The 22,160-nt window shown below is 53.9% G+C and overlaps 1 protein-coding gene across 3 annotated transcripts in view; it reads left to right on the top strand.

The window, feature by feature from the left end:
* Nucleotides 1-7,450: 7,450 nt before the first annotated feature.
* The window catches only part of POC1A (POC1 centriolar protein A), a 70,248-nt gene continuing 55,538 nt past the window's right edge, over nucleotides 7,451-22,160 (top strand). Inside the window, exons 1-7 of one of the 3 annotated variants that reach the window (XM_073901313.1) lie at nucleotides 7,451-7,847; nucleotides 8,874-9,095; nucleotides 12,315-12,399; nucleotides 13,325-13,496; nucleotides 13,885-14,064; nucleotides 15,362-15,469; nucleotides 16,431-16,546. In XM_073901313.1, the coding sequence (XP_073757414.1) occupies nucleotides 13,336-13,496; nucleotides 13,885-14,064; nucleotides 15,362-15,469; nucleotides 16,431-16,546 (565 nt within the window). In that variant the 5' untranslated portion in view covers nucleotides 7,451-7,847; nucleotides 8,874-9,095; nucleotides 12,315-12,399; nucleotides 13,325-13,335. Of the gene's footprint in view, nucleotides 7,848-8,873; nucleotides 9,096-9,885; nucleotides 10,177-10,889; nucleotides 10,950-12,314; nucleotides 12,400-13,324; nucleotides 13,497-13,884; nucleotides 14,065-15,361; nucleotides 15,470-16,430; nucleotides 16,547-22,160 lie in introns of those variants that run through there. The other 2 variants (XM_025885165.2, XM_073901314.1) reach the window with 2 other exon arrangements.

The raw sequence follows: 22,160 nt of genomic DNA, 5'->3' as shown, positions 1-22,160 counted from the left end.
GCACCAGCACAAACATGGTGTAACAGTTTGTGTGGGCGCTCTCCCTGGTCCCCCCCCCCGCCACTGACCCCTGTCACGCACACAAGACTGACTTCCTTGCTGGCACCCAAGACCCCGTGCTGAGGGCTTTCTTCCCCCAGAAGGCCCTAGGCCTGGCCTAGGAGAGCCTGGAAACGCCAGGCCTCCACCATGGCTGTCAGAAACGTGTGGATAAACCCCGTCTCCCCGATCCTCAGGAGGGATGGCCCCGAGGCCTGTTCTGTGTTGTGTCCCCAAGTGCTCCAGTGTGACTGGGCCCCAGTCACCCACAGTGGTCACGTGCTTCATAACACACCCTTCACGGGCCGCCCTCCCTTCTCTGTCTCTCTTTCCTTCTCCCTACGGCTGTTTTCCAGAATCACCTCCCAAATAAATGAGTTATCCCTGAATCTGTTCTCAGGGTCAGTTTCTGGAAGAACCTGCACTGAGATATGCAGGCACACACGCAAGCAACAGACACCTGCCACCATACTCTGTCAGGCCCGGTGACACAGCCAGGCACACACGGTCAGCCACACGCAGACATGCACACAGATGCACCCCCACACACAGACACACGCATGCACCCTCAATCACAATGCAGACATGTGCACACACCAGCTCTGCACACACCTGTACTCAGGTGTGCTAGAGAGGGGGCAGAATCAACTGACAAGACCTTCCTTCCGGGAGCCATAGAAGTGGAGGGTCTGGCCTGAGGGAGTCTGAGCAGCCTGAGCCCCGTGGGGGCCTGAGGAGAGGCCGCCGTTCATTCTGTTCATGGAGGATGGGGGCATTTGAACCAAGGGTAGAGGATAGGATTTCCCTGAGGGGCTGAACATAGGGGCCTCCCAGGCAGAGGGAACAGTGTAGACCAGGTGCAAGGGTGGGAAGGTCTGGCCTATGGGGTGGGGTGGGGTGTGAGGAAAGCCTGGAGCAGGGGAGGGCAGAGGGGCTATGGGGAACCTGGCCTTCTTCTGAGAGTGGGGAACCATGGAAGTGTTTTAAGTGAGGGACCACAGGGAAAGCCCCAGGGAATACTGACTGACAAGTGCAATGGTCCCACATCTACGCCAAACCCCTTCTCCCCCGCCACCAGGAACAGAAGACAAGCCCCGTCCTCTCTGGAACTCAGTGTCTCCCCTGCACAGGGTGGCTGTTCTGGCCCTGAGCATCTGAGTAATCTGGAGGCGGGGGGGTGAACCTACCTGGGGTCCAAGGATGACTCACCACAGGAGGCCTTTGTCACCTGGATGAACCTCTTGGCTCCTGGCAGCTGGGATGGGAGCTCCTCAAGGAGCACGGGAGCAGTCGGGTGGTCAGTTAGGTGGTGGAGGTGAGTCCACACCACGCAGGCCTGTCACTGCCCACCTTAGCCTGGAGGGGCTGTGTCTTTCTTCCAACCCATACCGTCCCCTTCTGGGGCCTAGGATGCCATTTCTCTGTGGAAGACCTGCTTGTTCTTCAAGGCCCCTTCCCCACTTACCTCCTCCTGGAAGCCCCCCCATCTTGTCAACAGAGGGACACCCCAGTGTTGAGCTGGAACCCCTAGGAGGACACTCATGGAGCTCCTCCTCCCCGGAGGAGGCGGGCACGAGGGCAGCTATACATCTGACTCTCCATAAGGCGGTGGTGCCAGAATAGGGCTGGGCACGTAGCAGGCACTTCACCGATGCTTGTAGAATTGAATTGCTTGCTTCCCAACCTGATAGAAAGGCCCTCCCTGAGTCTGAGCATCACTGGGGCCCTTGAAGGGAATTCCTGGTGTTCCTCAGGTCCTGTGACTCCCGGGACTGAACTGTCAAAGTCTGGGTGACCTTTCCCTGTGTCAGGCCAGGGATGAGTGCCCAGCACCCCCAATGTGACCAGCAGGGTGGGGGGGCGGTTTCCTGCTCTCCTGGAGCTCATAGTCCAGGGAAGGTGCATGAGGAAGCAATGGCATATAACCATGAGGAGGATGGAGGCAGGCGAGAGCCAGGAGAGGTGTCTCTGAGGAGTTAATGTTCAGGCTGAGGCCTGAAGGTCCAGGCCTGAGGCAAGCCATGATCTCAGGGAAGGGCGGGTCAGGCAGAGGAAACAGCCAGTGCAAAGGCCCAGGAGGGCCCGAGCTTGGAGTGTGGGAGGCCAGAGTGGCACAATGAGGAAGAGGAAACAAAGGAGGCCTCACTAGGTGTGCCTCTAGCCCCTTGCCTCAGGAAGTCAGCCCAACCACATATACCCACTGAGACCAAAAGGGCTTTTGAGGTCCCCTATGGATGTCCTTATTGGACAATGGAGAAACTGAGGCCTGAGATGGGATCACAGAGCAAGTTGGGGTCAGAGTTGAGACTTGTCTAGTCTTGGGTCCCAGAGGATCAGAGATGGGTGAGAGCTCCCCCTGAGGGCAGGGCAGGGCTGTCCAGGCCCCCACTGTGCCTGGGGCTTCTTGGCAAGGTACGAGGACCATCACATAAGAGTCACCCAGACCCATGGAGTCAGGCTCTATAGCTGACCTAGGAATAGGTATTTAAACCAGCTGCACCCTGGATTCTGGAAGCCCTGAGCTCTAGGCCCTAGGAGCAGGCTCACCTCATTGGACGACCAGCTGAGAGATTCTTCTACAGCCTGCTTCTCACACTGATGGCTGGTAGAGGGGGGACATGAAACCGCAGGGCACACTCCTGAGTATCAGCGTGACTTGGAGTTAACTGGTCCATCATCAAAACATTAATTTTATATTAAAAAGTTATTAAAAGAGAAGTAGATGCTAAACTTACTTGCCTATTTAAGATGAAATATAAGACAACAAGGGACCTTCTAATGTAGGGGTTGGCCACTTTGGGATACTCTGGGTCCCATCTCCACTGCTGGTAGTGAAAGTCTTTTTTTTTTTTTTTTTTTTTTTTTGCCCCAGAGGGGGAGTGAGGGAAGGGCAGAGGGAGATGGAGAGACTCTCAAGCCGACTCATGCCCAGCAGGGAGCCTGACGTGGGGTCCTGAGATCCTGAGCTGAGCCGAAATCAAGTCAGACACATCCAATTGAGCCACCCAGGTGCCCTGGGGGTGAAAGTCTTGAGGCCCTTTTTAGTTCTACTGGGGCCTGAACTATTTAAGAGTTCTTAGTTCTTGGGTTCTAATCCTGGCTCCCCACTTATTAACTCTGTGCCTCAGTTTTTCCATCAATAAAATGGGCAAAATGCAGCATCACTCCTGGGTTCAGGGCTGAGATTTCATGTGACATTTGGTGTAGAGTGACTCTGTGGTAAATTAAAGTTGTCAGTTACTTTATTGCTGACCCCCTTCTAGGCCGGTTCACTGCACCACAATTCAGGATTCCCTGGAGGAGGGAAATCCAATTATCCTCTGATTCTCAGGCCCCTGGCCCTGTCTTCTCACTCCAAATGCTCTGGGGCCAGCCGGCGAGGTCCTGCTATGGGGCCCGAGGGGCTATGGCCTGCATCCTACGGTCTTGCTCCTTGTCCCTGGGGTTGGACTGGTATCTCCACCCACCCTGCCGGCTTCTCCCCCTTCTCCCCTGCAGCTGGGCAATGGGGCATAGGGACAAAGAGTTACCTTGGCTACTGTGGACTGGGCCTATATTTCTCACGGCCTCACCAGAAGACTAAAGTCCAAGAGTCCCAGTGACTTGCCTAAGACCACAGAGCCAATTCATAGTCTAGGGCTGTGCTGTTCAATACGATGACCAGTAGGCACATACAGCTTTTACGTTTAAATTAATGAAAATTAAATGCAACTTAAAATTCAGTTCTTTAGGCACAGTAGCCACATTTCAAGTGTTTGATAGTCACATGTAACCAAGGGTTACTGTATTAGACAGTGTAGATACAGAACATTCTCATCATCATAGAAAGTTCTCTTGGTCCCCCTGGTTTAGAGCAGCCTTGGCCCAATGGACTCACTTGGGGAACTCTTAAGCCACTGGTGCTGGTTCCACCTGCAGAGGTTCTAAACAGCAGCTGGGGCTGAATATTGCTGCTCTGAAGCCCTGTCTGCATTATCTACCAGGAAGCTTCTCAGGTTTGAGTTCAGACCTTTTATGGCATTTGCACCCCACCCCAGCCCTCCTGTATAGAGCCAAGGTCAGGGGGGCCTCAGCTTTGTGGGATTTGTTCTATCCCACTGGGCTTTTCTGGCCTCTTCCATTTTTCCTGGACAATGTGAAACGGAGGCCCAGCATCTCCCAAGGGGTTGCTTGGGGTTATGGGAGGGAGGGCACTGGTCATGGGATGTGGGTAGAAGGACTCAGCATACAGAGGCTTCCCCATCTGACTTGAGTGGATGGTGTGGTGTGGCTACCAACAAGCTCTGTTTCTTCACGCCTCCTGAAAACTGGTCCCAGGTTCATTGACGTCACTGCCCCAGGAACTGCCGTAGCAGCTCTAGCCACGCCATTCACTGTTTGCAATATGGAAGGACAGACCCAAGGCGGACGCTCACCCAGAGGGATTCCCTAGTGTTCCCACCAGTGTGGGCTTCTTAGCAGAGTGGCCAATGCTGTCAGATGGAGGAGCAGGTATGAGCAAGGATGAAGGCTTGAGGCCCCTTAGACTCCTCCCTGCTTGGGGTATGGCCTGTCTTCAGAGAAGTTTGACCTGCAGGGGCATACCGTTTCTAAAGTGGGTATGACTGAGGCCCAGAATCGCAATGGGACTTCCCTCCTGCAGGCACCACTCCCACCACAGGCAGTCCTGATATCATAGCCACATCTGTGAGAGGTATCTTTTGGCTCCCCTCAGCCCTGGGAGGGGACATGTGGCTGGCCCCCTGACCCATTGAGCCCGATCCCCACGATTCTTGTCAATGTTTGTGACCCTATAGTCTAGCCTTACTTCTGAGCCCACCTGCTTTATCCCTGCTCTCCAGATATTCCACATTCAATCCTGCCACCAGACCTTTGCCTAGTCTGCTCCCTGCACTGGAATTGTCCTCTGCGTCCGTCCCCTGCCCCCCTAAGTCCCATTTGTGCTCTAAAGCTCAGGTTTCCCTGCCCCCACAGAGAAGCTTTTCCTGATTACCCTAATCCCTTCCCCTTCTCTCCCACTGAGAACAAGTCCTGCCCTTCACAGGCTCTGTAACCATCTCTGAGCAATCTTGTCATGATTCATTTATTTCACTGGCAAATATTTACTGTGGGCCCACTCTGTCTGGGCCTTGTGCAGGGTGCAGGAATACAGTCACAGCCTTTCCCTGGAGCTGATGTTCTAAGAGGGGAGAAGATAACAACCCAGGAAGTCCAGTGTGTCAGATGGCAAAGTCACTGGGGAAAAATAAAGCCGGGAGAGGGAAGGCGGGTTGGCATTTTAACTGGGGTGGCCAGGGAAAGCCACACTGAGAAGGTGACATATGAACAAAGTCCTGATGGGAGTGATAGGTTGAGCCAAATGCACACAGGGACAACAGCCAGTGCAAAAGCCCTGAGATAGGAAGGTGCCCGGCACATTCTTATTCAAGGAATGGCAAGAAGGCCAACGTGGCTGGAGCCAAGGCAGCCCAGGAGAGAGAGGAGGGAGCAGAAGCAGAGAGGTAGCAGCTAGATGGTTGGAGCAGAGGAGGTATATGATGTGACTGAGGTCATAGTAAAATGTCAAATGTGTTAAGTGGCAGCTCAATATCAAGCTCTCACATTAATTAATGGCTCATGGAATCCCTCCTCCCCCATTGCGGCAGATATGTTATGATTATTTTACAATCAAGGACATGGAGGCTCAGAGATATGGCGTGACTCCTGCCAGATCACCCAGCTTAGAGGTGGCAGGGCCTGGGCTCATCCCAAGATGTGTCTGACCCTGGGACAAGCCCTGAGCTGCCATGCTCAGAGTTTCAAGCCCAGGCCACAGTGCAGGGCTGAGTGATAGAACTAATGGGGCTTTCCAGGTGCAGGATGGATTGGGCTATGTGGGTGGGTGTGATCCCTGCCTTTCCTCCTTCTTTCTCTGCCTCACCCTGAGGTGGCATTGGCTCTTGGGCAGGGGGTCCGGGAGTGATGACAGGAGGAGAGTCTCTGTCAGGGGTTTTATGGGCTTTATACCAGGATAGAGTTTCTAACATTCCTGCCACAAGGGGGCTTGAAAAAGGAGCTGTCTTCTAGCCCCCTCAACATGGAGGTCCCCTCAACATGGAGGCCAACAGTGTTGGCTCCTCCAACATTGAGCATACTCATCCCCACTTTGAGGGACTTAGATAGAAATGGAGTCCAATCTGATGGAGGTGGCACAGGGTAGGGGTTGCTCAGTCAGAAGGCAGAGGCACCAATCTTTGTTTATACAGGTTGTGTCGGTGGTGGATCATGGCTTGTCTTTGTGGTGTTGGCAGAATGTGGTGTTGCAATTTTTGGAGAATAAATGAGCAAGAGTGGGCTGGGCATCCCCAGCTCCTCCTCCAGTGGGTAAGGATAGAAGATAGTCGGATCTGGAAAGACTAGGGAGAATGAGTAAAATCTTCTAGGGCCTGTTACTTTGAGCAAGCTTGACATTTGAAAATCATTTTACAGAAGGGTTTCTCTAAATTCAGTTTTGTAGATTATGAGCTCCAATAGACCAGGGATGTTCCGTAGGTAAAATTACACAAACAAAACAAAACAACAAAACGAGACCAAAAACACTACCAATAACAGCAATAAAAGAACTCTAAATTTGGGGCGCCTGGGTGGCTCAGTTGGTTAAGCGACTGCCTTCGGCTCAGGTCATGATCCCAGGGTCCTGGGATCGAGCCCCGCGTCAGGCTCCCTGCTCAACGGAGAGCCTGCTTCTCCCTCTCCCTCTGCATGCCGCTTTGCCTACTCGTGTTCTCTCTCTGTGTGTCAAATAAACAAATAAAATCTTTAAAAAAACAAACAAAAACAAACAAACTCTAAATTTAATGGATAGATATTTCTGTATTTAATTTTTTTTTCTTCCTTAACTTTTTCACTTTAAGTGTTTGGACAGCAGACAAGAGAATCGCTGAATGAGTTGTGAATTCATCCTGTGAACAATGTTGAACAATTTTGAGGTGTGTGAATGTTACAATACTTGTTGTTTTAAGGAGAATTTCAGTGTCTGAGTTAAATGAGCCTGAACATTTGTAATGTAAAGAAACCAATTCTATGCCAAATCGCAGCGAAGATGTCTCTGTTTCTTCTTTCTGGCCCCAGACTTCCTAGGTCTGAAGGAGAGACCCAGTCCTCCACATGCCAGCTACCCACCTGTGCCAGGTTCTGATTCTGCTCTGGTTTGGAGGTCCATGGAGAAACCATCTTTGGTCTCAGGATGTAATAATGAGAAACCTCCGGGCCTGGCCAGATCCTAATCAGTGTTGGAGTCTGGCCAAACTGGCCTGTTCAGGGAGGTGACAGAAGTTTCCTGAATGTTGCATAATATCCGGTCCAGGTCAGTTCCAGGTTGGGAAGATGCCCAGAGACAGGGTAAAAGTTCTGGACAAGGACAGCCTGGACGTTCTGACAGCATAAAGTGAGCAGGGATGGCTCCTGGTGGCCAGGCCCTTAGAATGTCTCCTCTTTTATTAATTTTCTTTTATTTTTTACTTTAATTCCAGTATAGTTAACATACAGTGTTACATTAGTTTCAGGTTTATGATATCGTGATTCAATAATTCTATACAGTATGCAGTGCTCATCATGGTAATTGTATTCTTTTTTTTTAAGATTTTATTTATTTATTTGAGAGAGAGAGAGAATGAGAGATAGAAAGCATGAGAGGGAAGAGGGTCAGAGGGAGAAGCAGACTCCCTGCTGAGCAGGAAGCCCAATGTGGGACTTGATCCCGGGACTCCAGGATCATGACCTGAGCCGAAGGCAGTCACTTAACCAACCAAGCCACCCAGGCGCCCATGGTAATTGTATTCTTAATCCCCTTTACCTATTTCACCCATCTCCCCACCCACCTCCTCTCAGATAACCATCAGTTTGTTCTCTATATAGTTAAGAATCTGTTTTTTGGTTTGTCTCTTTTTTCTTTGTTCATTTGTTTTGTTTCTTAAATTCCACATGTAAGTGAAATCATATGGTATTTGTCTTTGATTTATTTCACTTAACATTATACTCTCTAGATCCATCCATATTGTTGGAAATGGCAAGATTTCATCATCATTATTATTTTTTAAAGATTTTATTCATTCATTTGAGACACAGAGATACAGAGAGAGAGCATGAGCAGGGGGAGAGGCAGAGGGAGAGGGAGAAGCAGGCTCCCCGCTGAGCAGGGAGCCCATGTAGGGCTCGATCCTGGGAACATGACCCGAGCCGAAGGCAGCTGCTTAACCAACTGAGCCACCCAGGCACCCCAAGATTTCATTATTTTTTATGGCCAAGTAATATTTCATTGTATATGTACATATACGTATGTGTATATATATGTATTTGTGTGTGTGTGTATACATATATATACACACACACCACATCTTCTTTAACCATTCATCTACTGATGGATACTTGGATTGTTTCCATAATTCAGCTTTTGTAAATAATGCTGCAATAAATACAGGGGGTCATATATCTTTTTGAATTAGGGTTTTCCTATTCTTTGGGTAAATACCCGGTAGTGGAATTACTGGAGCATATGGTAGTTTTATTTTTAAGTTTTTAAGGAAACTTCATACTGTTTTCCACAGTGGCTGCACCAGTGGAAAAGTTTGCCTTCCCACCAACAGTGCACGGGGGTTCCTTTTTCTCTGCATCCTTGCCAATACTTGTTTCTTGTGTTTCTGATTTTAGCCATTCTGACAGCTCTGAGGCAATATCTCATTGGGGCTTTAATTTGTATTTCCCTGATGATGAGTGATGTTGAGCATCTTTTCATGTGTCTATTGGCCATCTGGATGTCTTCTATGGAGAAATGTCCATGTCTTTTTTTTTGTCAGAGAGAGAGAGAGAACACGTGCACAAGCAGGGGGAGCGGCAGGCAGAGGGAGAAGCAGGCTCCCTGCTGACCAAGGAGCCCAACGACGCGGGACTCAATCCCAGGACCCCGACCGGAGTGGAAGGCAGATGCCTGACCAGCTGAGCCACCCAGGCATCCCAGAAATGTCCCTGTCTTCTGCCCATTTTTAATTGGATTATTTGAATGTTTGGTGTTGAGTTGTGTAAGTTCCTTATATATTTTGGATACTAACCTTTTATCAGATATGTCATTTGCAAATATCTTCTCCCATTCAGTAGGTTGTGTTCTGGCTTTGTTAATTATTTTCTTTGCTGTGTAGAAGCTTTTTAACTTGATGCAGTCCCAATAGTTTAATTTTGCTTTTGTCTCCCTTGCTTCAGAAGACATATCTAGAAATGTCTCCTTCTCTTTTAAATATGTAATTTACAACCGCTTTTCAGGGCTGAGGGGTCTGGAGAGGGCCAGGCTGCATCACACTCCCTCATATTACAAATGGGTAAACTGAGGCCCGGGCAGAGGTCCTTTTTTTCTCCAAGGTCACAGGTCACACAAGGAAGCAGGACGACAACAGAATAGAACCTAGGTTTCTCCACCCATAGAGGATCCCATGGATGTGATTCCAAGTGACTGGTGTTCTTTTAAATAACTTGTTTTAAGTTCGGAGGCGTGACCCATTTAAAGAATCTCTGAGGGGCGACTAATTGGCCCTTAAGGTATTGAGCGAACACCCGGTTTCAAGGGCCCTTTAAGAGGACACAAATACAACGACCCACGTGTCCTCCACTTCCGGGATCCTTGAAGCCTTTCCTACGGGTGGTTAATCACGGCCCGCCCTCAAAGTATCTCGGGAAAAGTAGTTCCACTTTTCTGCAGACACAAGGTGCCGGCCGTCTTGAAACTGCATTTCCCAGAAGGCTGTGCTCGTCGTGTGGTAAACCGAGCTACGGGGCCGATGCAGTGAACCCCTCATTCTGGGTTTTGTAATTTCTTAGGGGATTAGTGACAGTGGACGGAGAACTTTGGCGGCGGCACCCGTGGGCTGCTGGTCTGGCGGAGCTGCGCGCGGAGGCCGTAGAACCGGCCACACAGCTCTGCTTCCGGCCGGGGGACAAAAAGAGGAGGTGCTGCGTCTCCTTTAATCGTCGTGGGCGGGGCGTGGCGACGCGACCCGCGTTGCTATTGGCGGCGGTTGGGGGCGCGGAAACTGAACGGGCCGCAACTGCCGACGCTGCCTTCTCCGGCGCCTTCGGCGCCCCGCACCCGCCATGGCGGCACCTTGGCCAGTAAGTTCTTGCCGGCGGTGGTTGCCCGGCCTTAGTCTCCCCGCTGGGACTGTGGGTGCCTAGCCGAGGCCATGGCTGCTAGGGGGCGAGTGGGATGCCGGGTCCCGAGCCAGTCTTCTCCAGCCTGTTTACCGTCTGTGCAGGGGGCGCTGGGTCGGGACACGTAGTAAGCACCTCCTGAGTGCCAGACCCTTTGCGGACTACCGTGGCGGACCAATGAGTCCCCGCTCCCTGGATTTGCATCCTAGTGGAGGAGACACTAGTACTAGTACGTTTCGACAGGAGGTCGGGCAGGAGGCCAGCTCCGGGCCTCAGTCTCACCATCCTGAGCAGTGGGTGGCTGGGTAGGGGCTTGTTGAGCGAACACCGTGCTCGGACGGGACAGCCCAGGTCTGCAGTGTGATTTGGGCCGGGCGCCCTGAGTCCCAGTTTCCTCCAGAGGGAAGCACTCCAAAACCCCTCTTTTTGAGAAATTGTTTAAACATGTCTGGCCTTTGGGCTGGGTTGAGAGTCAGGAAGGCCGGGTGGTGCCTGTTGGCATGTGGGGACTTGAGCAGAGGGCCCAGACTTAGGATCCAGGCTTTTTGACCCCTAATCTAGCCCTTCCCATAAGTCCGTCCCCACTTCCTTCCATATATAAACCACCTTAGGGTGCAGCCACCGAGAAACCACAGAGTCGGGTGGGATTGAGGAGGTGGGAAGGATGTTGGGAGGTTTCGGGGTCCCCTGGTCAGAGCTGGAACTGAACTTACCTCTGCCCGTTGAGCCTAGAGGTGGGCATTATCTTGTTCTCCCAAGAGGTTCAGGTGAAGCAGTTGCTGCTCTGTTGCCCTACCCCACTCCCAGCTGCCACTCTCTTTCTTCTTGAAAGGGGGACTCAGGCGGGTGTGTTGGGGGTGGAGCTGGGCACAGGGCCATGGGGGCCTTTGTTCTGGTTACAACTCTGTGGGGTGGCAATGGTCTTACTCTGCCCCAAGGACATTTTTTTTTTTTCCCAAGAGGAGGTTTTGCTGGGCTCCCCGGTGTGCCCCAAATCCTTCTTTGTGGTTTCTGATATTTGGGGCAGGGGGAGATGTTTGCATGGCAGGGCTATAACTCTTCAAGTGCTAAGACAGCTGCTGTTGTGTGGAAAGAGTCTGGAATATTTTCTCCATGTCTTCCTAGCAGTGTCCTGAACTACTGCTTCCTTGATGATGTTGGGCACAGTAGAGATGGTGGCACTGCCCCTTGGGGCTGTCCAGGCTGACCTTTGGGTTCATTGGCCAGCCTCCAGTGAGATTGAGGGTTCAGAATCTGATTCCCGAAATGGGGGTTGCCGAAAGGCCCGCATTTTCTCTCCTTGATTCTTTTTTTTAAAGATTTTATTTATTTATTTGACAGAGACACAGCGAGAGCAGGAACACAAGCAGGGGGAGTGGGAGAGGGAGAAGCAGGCTTCCTGCGGAGCAAGGAGCCCGATGTGGGGCTCAATCCCAGGACCCTGGGATCATGACCTGAGCCGAAGGCAGACGCTTAACCATCTGAGCCACACAGGCACCCCCAAAAGATTTTATTTTTAAGTAACCTCTACACCCAATGTGAGGCTCAAACTCGCAAGCCGGAGACCAAGAGTTGCACGCTCTACTGACTGAGCCAGCCAGGCGCCCCTCTTGTTGAATTACTTCTAAGTATTTATTCTTTTTCATGTGTCATAAATGGAATTGTTATCATTCTTCAGATTGTGCATTGCTGGTATGCAGAAATACAATAGATTTTTAAAACATTTTTTAAGATTTTATTTATACACTTGAGAGGGGAAGAGGCAAGGAGAGGGAGAAGCAGACTCCCAGCGGAGCAGGGATCCCAACGCGGGGCTCGATCCCAGGACCTGGAGATCGTGACCTGAGCCGAAGGCAGATGCTCAGCCATCTGAGCCACCCGGGCGTCCTACAATAGATTTTTATATATTGATCTTGCAACCTTGCTTAACTGGTTTATTAGCTCTAATAGCTTTTTAGCGAATTCCTTAGGATTTTCTATATACAAGGTCCTGCCTTGAGCATTTTTAAACCCTCCTGGCTGTTTTAGGAAGAGTCTTGGCCCTCGGAAAGCCCCTTCTTCATTCAAATTTCACACATTTGACCCTGGCTCTCCTGCAGGAGGACCCCTCACTGGAGAGGCATTTTAAGGGCCACCGAGATGCAGTTACCTGTGTGGACTTCAGTCTCAACACAAAGCAGCTGGGTAAGAAAAGGCATCTTTTCCTCGGCACTAGGTTATGAGCTGAGAAGGCGGAGTCTCTAGCTGGCAGGTGTGGTGTCGGGGGAGTAGGGCCCTGTGAGGACCCAGGTGCTTTGTCTAGCCCTGCGTCTTGCTTCAGCTGGCCAGCTGTCTGTGTGCTGGGTTTTGTGAACTGCATTCTACGTGCAGAGCGTGAGACTCAGAGAGTTTGGGGGCCTTGCCAAGGGCACGGAGCCTTGGAGGGTGGGCCCCGGGTCTGGGCTTTTCACTGCATGTGCCCCAGCCATCTCTTGGGTCTGGCTGGTAGAATGGCCCTAAACAACGGCTCCTTTCCCTTGGGTCCTTGATTCTGTTGCCCACAGCAGTACGGGGGCATCCAGTGAGAAGGGCAAAGAGCAAAGCTGAGTACCCCTGCTCCTTGGTTGCTTGGGGGTCCCTACACAGCTGTCATGACTGCCGCTTTCTTGTTTCTAGGGACAAGGCTCTCCCTTCATCCCATAGTCAAGGTCCCCTGCCAGAGACTACTGGTCACTGTAGATAAAGAGCAAACTGAAGTCATTTGATCTGTCTTGGGGATCTCTAGGTTTCTGATTGACTTGGTCCCTCTCAGTGGTAAAAGGCCCATTGGGTTGGGCTGGGAGTAGAGCTAGTTGCTCTCTAGTGCCCTTAGACTGTGGGGAACCCCATGGGGGATGAGTTTTCTCAGAGGCCCACTGGGTTGCAGCCCAGGCCTGGCATGTGAAGGGCATCTCTTGGTCTGGCTCCCTTGTGGGCCTGCTGCTTGGAGAGCTGACAGCCCGTCGATGCTCCAAACCCCAGCTCAGCAGTTGCTGGAAATGTGGTCTTTCTCCTGTCCCCTTACCCCATCGTCCTGCTGGAGGCTCAAGGCCCACTAGAGTTGAGGGTCACAGCATCCCTACTTTCTCAGCCAGTGGCTCCATGGACTCATGCCTCATGGTCTGGCACATGAAGCCCCAGTCACGCGCCTACCGCTTTGCGGGCCACAAGGACGCTGTCACCTGTGTGAACTTCTCCCCTTCGGGACACCTGCTGGCCTCAGGCTCCCGAGACAAGACTGTCCGGATCTGGATACCCAATGTGTGAGTTACAGACTTGGAAGGGCTTGTCTGAGCCTGGGGTCCTGGTGCCAGAGCTGTCCCCTCTCCAGTCCCCATTCTGGCTCTGGACTTGTCATGGTGGGGCATCTGCCCTACTTCTGAAGAGATGCTGTCAGAAGCTGAGCCCTCCCCTTAGGGTTGGGAGAGGGATTCTGGGCTTACCGCAGCCATCCTGGAAGGGCTCCCATCTGATGCTGCTCACACATGGGCAGGGTGGGTGGTGGTTCTGGTCTTCCTTGTGGGGGGCTGGGGTGGCAGGCCTGCACTGACATCAGGAGGGGCCTCTGAGGGGTCGGGAGAGCGTTGATGTGCTCATGGGCCCTCCTGTCACCGTTATGGGTCTCCTGAATCGGAATACCCATCCTTGCAGCAAAGGCGAGTCTACCGTGTTTCGTGCACACACGGCCACAGTGAGGAGTGTCCACTTCTGCAGTGACGGCCAGTCTTTTGTGACGGCCTCCGACGACAAAACAGTTAAGGTGTGGTCAACTCATCGCCAGAAATTCCTGTTCTCCCTGAGCCAGCACATCAACTGGGTCCGCTGCGCCAGGTGAGCATCAGCATCGTCCTGCCCCTGGACCCTTGGAGGGACCTGGGGCTTGAGGGGCACCGAGGCGCTGCCAGGCGCCAGTAGCGTGACCTTGGGCGAACTAGCTACTCTTTCATATTACTGAGCCTCAGCTTCCTTATCGGTGAAATGGGAGCAAAGAAGTTGTCACTTTGTAAATTGCTGAGGAGCTTCTAGCTCACACATGACAAGTAAGTGAGTTCATTGCCAGCCATGATTGAGCCCCTGACATCTGGTAATGCGGCCGGAAGCAAGTCAGCGGGGGCTGTTTTAGGAGCAATAGTGACAAGATGATGTCACTAGTAGCACTCTACAATTTCTTTTCACGGCAGGCCTGCAGGCTAGGCAGTGTCATTCCCATTTTACAGATGAGGACACCGAGGCTCAGAACAGCGCAGTATCTTGCCCCTGGGCGCTTGCTGGGTTTTGAAGCTGAGTCTGCCTCTCAGAAGTTGGTTTTGCTTGAGCTGCTGGGTGGATGTTGAAGCTTCTGAGGAGGCTGGTCTGGAGGCTGGCTCTCCCTTTGCTGTGGGGTGGGGGGGCAGTGCTGTGGGGATAGGCGCCAGGTGACCCACAGGACCTTTCAGGATCCAAGGATTGCGGACACAAATGTGCCTACTTTCAGCTATTCTGATCCTTTTGACAGAGATCTCCGGGCTCCAGAGGAAGAGGTTGGGAGGTCTGGGGATGCTGGGAAACCATAGGAGTCAGAAGTTGGGGACTATTATGGTGTTCTTCTGGGGACCCCATGCAAGTTACTTGTTCTCCAGGGCACCTGTGTCCTGGGAGGTCCCTGATTGCTCAGAGAGGCCTCACTGTCGGGCTCCTGAGAATAGGAGGGGCCAGGCCAGCAAACCAGTGTGAAGCCTACACCCCCCTTTGCTGGTGGGTCCCCAGGACCTCCACACATTTTTGTCGGTAGGTGGTTCTCAGAGTCAAGTGTGGACTTGGGGGCCTGGGAACAGGATCACGATGCCGATGGTGGCTTCGGGCCGCCTTCATGCTGATAGCATCAGCAGTCAGCACGCACTTTGCCCCATGCCGTGTGCAGCGCTGGGGGCCTTGTGCGTACGGCGCTGCTCCCTGCTCAGCACGAGTGTAGGTACCATTCTTCCCCATCTCACAGAGGGAAAGCTGCTTGCCCAGGATCACTCAGGGTCAGAGCAACGTTCACGCTTTGGCTGGTTCTGGGGCCTGGTGGTGGGCAGTGCAGGGAGGTGGCTGTGGAGGACACTGTGCAGTGCCCATGGTGGTGTGACTTGTGCCCTTCCTGGTTCAGGTTCTCCCCTGATGGGCGGCTCATCGTGTCTGCCAGCGATGACAAGACTGTCAAGCTGTGGGACAAGACGAGCCGGGAGTGTGTCCACTCTTACTGTGAGCATGGCGGGTAAGTCACCGGACCCTGTCCTCCTGCAGGTGCTCAAGAAAAGCATGGACCTAGGCATGAAGGGGCCCCAGTGGCCTTATGTGGGGCCACGTCTCTGCTTCTCTCTGTCTCTGAATTTTTTCCTATGTGAGTGGGAGGTTCATCTCATCCCCATCCCCACAAATAACGGGTGCTTAACTTTAAGGCATGTGATTCTTGGGGCCTCTCTTTTCCTTTCACTTCCCAGTTCTCAGAATTGTGACTTGTCTCTCTGAAAGAAGGTGACCCTGGACCTCCCAAAATCATGTTAGTATGTTACCTATGGTGATGGGTTTATAAATGAAAGGCTTGGCAGGTTTTTGTAAGTTCTTGGTGGCGGTTCACGTTGTGCCACATCATCAGGAGAGGGAGGAGCCTGCATTGGAGTAGGGCCTCACCTGTTCTGGTCTTCTCGATGGACCCCAGCTTCTGCCCTTCCCAGGTAGGCTGGGAGCCCCAGGGAAAGGCTCCTCCGGAGAGCCAGCCGTGATGCCAGCCTGGATGTCACGTGTGGGGATACTGGGGGCCCTTGGCCTGTCTCCTGGAGATAGTCAACCAGTGGCCTTGGGGCCCTGTTGGCCCTTTGGGGCTGGGCCTCATCGGGCAGGGGGCTTTGATGAGGGCCCTGGCTCTGACTCTAAACACCCTGAGCTGTTGGCTGACCTCTGGGCTGAAGGCCACTTTCTCTACTTGTATGTAGAAGTGGCTGCTGGGATTCGCTCCCTGGTGAGTCCACGTCTGGTCACTGCTAGCCACTGTTTGCACCCTTTCCTTGCTATGCCTTGGCCACCTGGTAAAGAAGCGGGGCAGGAGGGAGGTCTTCTGGGTTTGGGGAACAGCCTGAGCAGACAGGCAGGGATGTTGGAAAAGGCTGGATGTTTGGGGGTCTGTTCTGAGCCAGGACGGTCCTCCCTATAGCGTGTGGTGGCCCCTGTCTTTCCAGCTTTGTCACCTTCGTGGACTTCCACCCCAGTGGCACGTGCATCGCAGCCGCCGGCATGGACAACACGGTGAAGGTGTGGGACGTGCGGACGCACCGGCTCTTGCAGCACTATCAGCGTGAGTGTCCGAGAGCGGCCGCGGTAGAGCAGGTGGCCGGCTCGTTGCCGTGGTGCTGAAGCGGGCCTGAGGACGGCCCCGGTCAGTGGGGAGAAGTCCCGGGCCTATTGGGATCTTCAGCGGCCAGTAGTCTGTGTTGTGGCCGTGCTGGGTCGGAACACTGGCCTGAAGGTGGATCCTGGCACTACCTGGCACCCACCAAGCCCTGTGGTGCCTGCTCCTGAGCCGGCAGAGTCTCATGCACACTGCAGGGCGAGACAAGGAGCTCGCAGTGGCTCTCTGGCCAGGGCTCTGCTCAAGGGCCGCTTCTCAGGGGCTGCCCGTGCTACTTGCCTCTAGAGCTAAGGCGAAGGGGGCAGGTCTGTCAAAAGAAGTCAGTGTTCGTGGCACCTTGGCCACCTCTGGCCTCATGGTGTCCTCCATGGATATGGAGCCAAGAACCATACGGAGGGTCAACTTAGGCTAGAGACCAGGCTCAGGAGGCAGCCCTGGGGCTGTGTCCCCTGATCTAATGGTAGCCCTCGGAAGGCAGAGCGGCAGGCAGTCAGCACGGGCTGTGTCAGGTTCCAGCTGGGAGGTAGGGTAGGGACGGACTTGCGTGTGATTAGGATGAGCTTGCGGAGGGTACTAGAGTATGGAACTGTCTTGAGAGCAGGTGTGACTGGGCAGGGCCATGAGCCACCTAGAGATGGTGGGGATGGGGCCAGGGAAGGAAGCTGGCGAGGGGCCATGGGAGGAACTAGGAGTTGTGCAGGGGGCAAAATGGTGGGCGGGCCTGTGGGCCTGGGGCTGAGACCGGAGAGGGGTAGAGCTGGAGTTATTTGAGGAGCTGTGGTCGTTGACTTGGGTCTAAGTTTAAAGTCCATGGGCTCCGTTCCAGAATTCGCACCTGAAAATGGGAAGATGGGAAGGATGTGTCTGGACAAAGGTGTAGGACTTGGGTTCAGAGCTCTCCTTTCCACCCCCTGTGAGCCCTTCTTAGCTGATCTCCCAAGAAGAGGGAGAGGCTCCTGGTCTTAAAAAGCACACGGTGGAGGGTGGGCTCCGCAGCCAGCCTCAGCATTCCTAGTTGTGTGATGTTGGGCAGGTCACTTGACTCCTCTGCGCCCTCTGGGACAATGATAGCACTTCCCTCACAGATGGTGTTGGGAGGGTAACGAATTGGTCTGTGTCAAGAGCTTAGGGAGTGCAGGAACCAGGTACTGTGTTCATGATGCCCCTGTTGCCAAGTCTGGGTCCTGGAGATCCTGGAGTAGGGAGTCTGGCCTGCATTGCCCTATACGACCACCAGGTGGCAGGGGCTAGCCGCATAACTGGTACCTTCCTTAACAGAGAGCCCTGGGGTTTGTCACAGCCGCTGTTTCAGACAGAGCTTCTAGAAAAGAGCAGCTATGGGGTCTACCCTCTACTTGGAGACCACACCCCTCCTTCCCCTCCTTCAGGCTTTAGAGGCCTCTCTTCTGCTCTGGGCCAGGCCTGGGTTGGAGATCGGGCACATCTGCACGATTGACTGGGGGAAGGTTGGCAGGTGTGGAGGAGTGCTGGGCGGGAAGGCGCCGCTGAGTGTGGGGTCAGGAGAGATGGGAAGGGAAGGTGACGAGGCAGTGCAGCTTAGGAGCATAGGCTGCTTCCCATCTGTAAAGGGGGTGTGGTAAGAGTACCTTATGGGGTTTGGGAAGATCTGTTGGGGGAGTTCAAGTGAGTACTGGCAATGTGGTTTGTACCACATAAGTTTTTAAATTTTTTATTATTTCTTTTTGCCGCATAAGATTTGACACTGAGGGGAGAGGATCTCTAGGTGATCTTGGGAGGGTCCAGCCTCACTTCTGATGGATCAGGAGCATGGGTCTGGTGTTCGTAGGGTGCACCAGCAGGTACCCATTGGGGAGGACCTTGAATGCCATACTCTGGCCCATGGTCCCAAAGTTGCAGCCTGGCTGGCCGTGCTGGGACTGGTCCCATTCCTCGAGGAGCGAAGGTCTGTCTGAGAGGACAGCAGTGCTGAGAGCCCACATGGGTGGGAAGCTGGTGTGTCTGGGTGACTGCTGGGTGGGCTGCTTGCACCCGGTGTCTGAGTGAGGGCTGGGCATCCGAGTGGGGCAGGGATCGGGCCCAGGGAGATAGGCTTTGGAGATTGAATAGAGTTAGGAGGTGATGCTGTGGGTTGAGTGGCCACCTGGGCCCAGGAATTGGGAGCTTAAGAAGGGCTGGGGCCATATCCTGGGTCCCTGTGATTAAGGGGTCAGAGAGGGAAAAGTTCACAAAGCAGCCAGAATGAGGGGTGGGAGCCCATGAGAGGGCTGATGGGGCAGAGCCAGGGGCATGAAGGAATGCAATGTCTCCTGAAGAGGTGGTCAGGAGGGGGAGTGATGTAGGGCAGTCGAGGAGGGTGGCGGGTGCTGGAGAGAGGTCCCTGGAGTTCTTGAGGGGGCAGACTTTGTGGTGGGTGGGCATGGGATGTCAGTGACTGGCAGGGCCGGGGAGGTGGTGGGAGGGCTCAGGTGGCATCAGGAGCCAAGTCCTGAGGGGACCTGGGTGCATGAGGCTGACAGCTTCTGCAGAGAGATTTCAGTGTGTTTTTGCTTGTCTTTTGCTCCTATGACAGAGCCACCCAGTGTCTTATTCCTAAGCCACCCCAATATAGATCAGATGCCTTGGGTGGCTTGGAGTACCTCGTAAATAATCGGGTTTCCTCAGCTCCCTGCTCAATGCATGGCGCACGGGGCAGCAGACTCATCCCACTGCCCCTAAGCTTACCCTCTGGGGCTCGAGAGCCCGGTAGATCTGAGCACATTGGCTGGGGGACGTACCCCTCACCCTTTATGCTGCTTGAGGGACCTGGCCAGGTCTGCTCAGGTCTAGCGGCTTCCCCAAAGAGCTCCATGGCCAAACCTTCTACCCAAGAGGCTCCCCTTACCCCCTTAGTAGCAGCTGCTCCCTCATCCTCAGAGGTGCCGGGGCATCTGTTTGGAGGTTGATTCCCCGAGAATGACTCCTGGCACTTTGGTAGCAGATGCCTGAGCTGTTTTCGGTCCCTGGCCCCTGGGAAACCCAGAGGAAACTTTTTAAGAATACCATGACATCTAGTGTCTCCCTTGGTGACTCTGAATGAGTACCAGGCACTCCTGGGTGGGCTTGAGGCACATGAGTTTGTTGGGCTTTTCTGAGACCCTTTGACTCCTGATACTGTGTGGTCAGCAACCCCAGCCTGCCTGTGTCTGGCTGCCCCGTGGTTGTGCGTCACAGAGGACACTTCCTGTTCCATGCTGGGTTGTTGGGAGTTAAGCTGGCATCATCTGTCTTGGGCAGGGAGTTTCTTGGCTCTGACCTGTCCGTGTGGGGAGCAGTTCTGGTTTCCCAATTCAGCCAGGAGACGGTGGGGCTGCCGGATCCCTGGGAGTGCCGGGCCCCATGGAGGTGGGTTAGGCTCCATATGCTCCGAGCCCACATGAAGGCTGTTCAGACATCTGAGCAGCAACCCCCATCCGGAACCCATAGTGCGGTTTGCGGCTCCCAGGCACGTGCAGGTCCACTCTCCAGTGACAGGCCCCGGGGGTGCTGGCAGGACAGGGCTACCCCCCATTTCACAGATGGGCAGTTTGAGGCTTGTCCATGGTCCCACAGCTGGGAAGCTGAGTCTCCGATGGAAGGCCTCTGAGTGTGGCGTCTGTCCGCCACTCCATGCTGGCTTCCTTACACCATGTTGATTCTAGTCGTTCGCTTCCTGAGGGCCCTGGGAGGGTTTGGTTCGGCCCTCTCCAGAAATTCTAGTTAGAGCTCAGAGTCCCAGGTTCTCTGTCCCCTGGTTCTTAACACACCCCTCCGCCATATCGCAGATCTGGTCACAGAGGATTTTCAGGCAGCCGTGCAGTCCGTTGGTGGGGCAGGCCTGTATCCTTTGTTTCATGTTTTGAGAACAAAAGGGTTGGTCAGGAGGGCAGTGCGCTGTCCCACGTGATCTAGCCAGCTCACTGGCCCCTTCCCACCATCCCTAAGTGGGCCTTGGTGTGACATTCACACAGAGCAGGGTTTTGAGCATCCTTCCCTGCTGGTATCAGAGCACCATCATTGTACGAATCCGTAGTCCCTTGTGAACCCGAAGTCACTGGGGAGGCCAGTTGCATGTTACGAGAAGCCCTCCCCCCCCGCCCAGGTGAAGTGCGCTGAGCCCTTTGTGATGGTGGTGGGCTGGGGCTGGGGCTTGGCCTCGTGTGGCCTGCCTTAGAAAGCTGCCTCCGACTTGGGTACCTGGGACTTCTCTGGGCCCCTTGGTCAGTTTGGAGCCCACTGGGCAGTGGGCCAGGTTTGCTGAGGGCTTGTACATGCAGTGCTCTGTGGGCAGAGTGGATTGTGGGTACCTAGGACTCTCCTTAGGCCACATGCTACCCACAAGCTATGGCCAGTTCCCAGGGCTTTGGGGCAGGGTCTGCAGTGGCCTCAGTCCCACCTTCTCTGGGCTCCTGGTGACCTGTAGGATCTTTTAAATTTTTTTAAGATTTTATTTATTTACTTGAGAGAGAGAATGAGATAGAGAGAGAGCATGAGATGGGGGGAGGGTCCGAGGGAGAAGCAGACTCCCTGCTGAGCAGGGAGTCCGATGCGGGACTCGATCCCGGGACTCCAGGATCATGACCTGAGCCGAAGGCAGTCGCTTAACCAACTGAGCCACTCAGGTGCCCTGACCTGTAGGATCTTGATGTTGGTATATCTCTGACCATGAGTTGGAATCTCTTCTCTGGGGCGCTGTGCCATCAGTTGTCACCCATCACTGCCATGGAAGCAAGAAGAGGGCCTAGCAGGTTTTGGGCTTGATGAAAAGTGGATCGTTCCTGGACAGTCACTGCTCAGGACTTTATGGTGGGAGCCTCCCTGGGGGACTGGCGTGCAGGGGTGATTCTTAGAATGAGGCCTCCCTAGAATATGTCTCCCATGTCTATAGAGCCAGAGGGGCTGCCCCAGGCTGGTGGGGCTTGTGGGTGAGGCAGGAGAATGAGGAGGGAAATTCGGCAGTGGGTCCTGGTGTCTAATACATCCTGGTCCCCCAAGCTGAGCCCACTTCTGGAGTAAATGGTTCCAGATGTTTCCACCCCAGCGAGGAGGCCTTTGATATTCCTGCCATTTAGAGCAGAGCAGGGCTTTTGGTTGCCCTTCCTCCGGGGGAGATTCCCTCCCTGGGGTAGACTTGCCCAGCTGGGAGGCCCTGGCGTGCCATCCACATCCTGCCCCCGCCGCCCTGGTGGTGCTGGGAAGCCCTGGGCCCTCCCTGATCCACCCTCCTGGTCCGGCTGCACCTCTGCCAGCTTTGTCTCAGGTGGGGCGGGGCGGCGTTCATTCCAGGCCAGGCTGCCAAGGGCTGCAGAAATGAGAATAGCGTGCCCTTCTCCAGGCTCAGGGAGGTCGACGCGCCAGGGGCAGCATTTGAAGAGGCCCAAAGGGAGATGGGGCCTGGGGAGATAGATGCAGGGCAGGCCGCCTCTCAGAGCTGTCCTGCTGTGGGGTTGAGGGTGGCAGGGCTCCCCTCCTCCCACCCCACTTCACTGCCAGTGTGAACCAGCAATCTGGCGAGCATCGTGGGCCCCTCGGGAGTGCAGGGCACCAGCTCTTCGCCTGTAGA

The sequence above is a fragment of the Callorhinus ursinus genome, unplaced genomic scaffold, assembly GCF_003265705.2.
Source record: "Callorhinus ursinus isolate GAN/ISIS: 27379988/994484 unplaced genomic scaffold, GSC_fseal_2.0 scaffold15, whole genome shotgun sequence".
Taxonomy (NCBI): Eukaryota; Metazoa; Chordata; class Mammalia; order Carnivora; family Otariidae; genus Callorhinus; species Callorhinus ursinus.
Note: the sequence above shows the minus strand (reverse complement) of the source record. Positions and strands in the feature narration are given on the sequence as shown.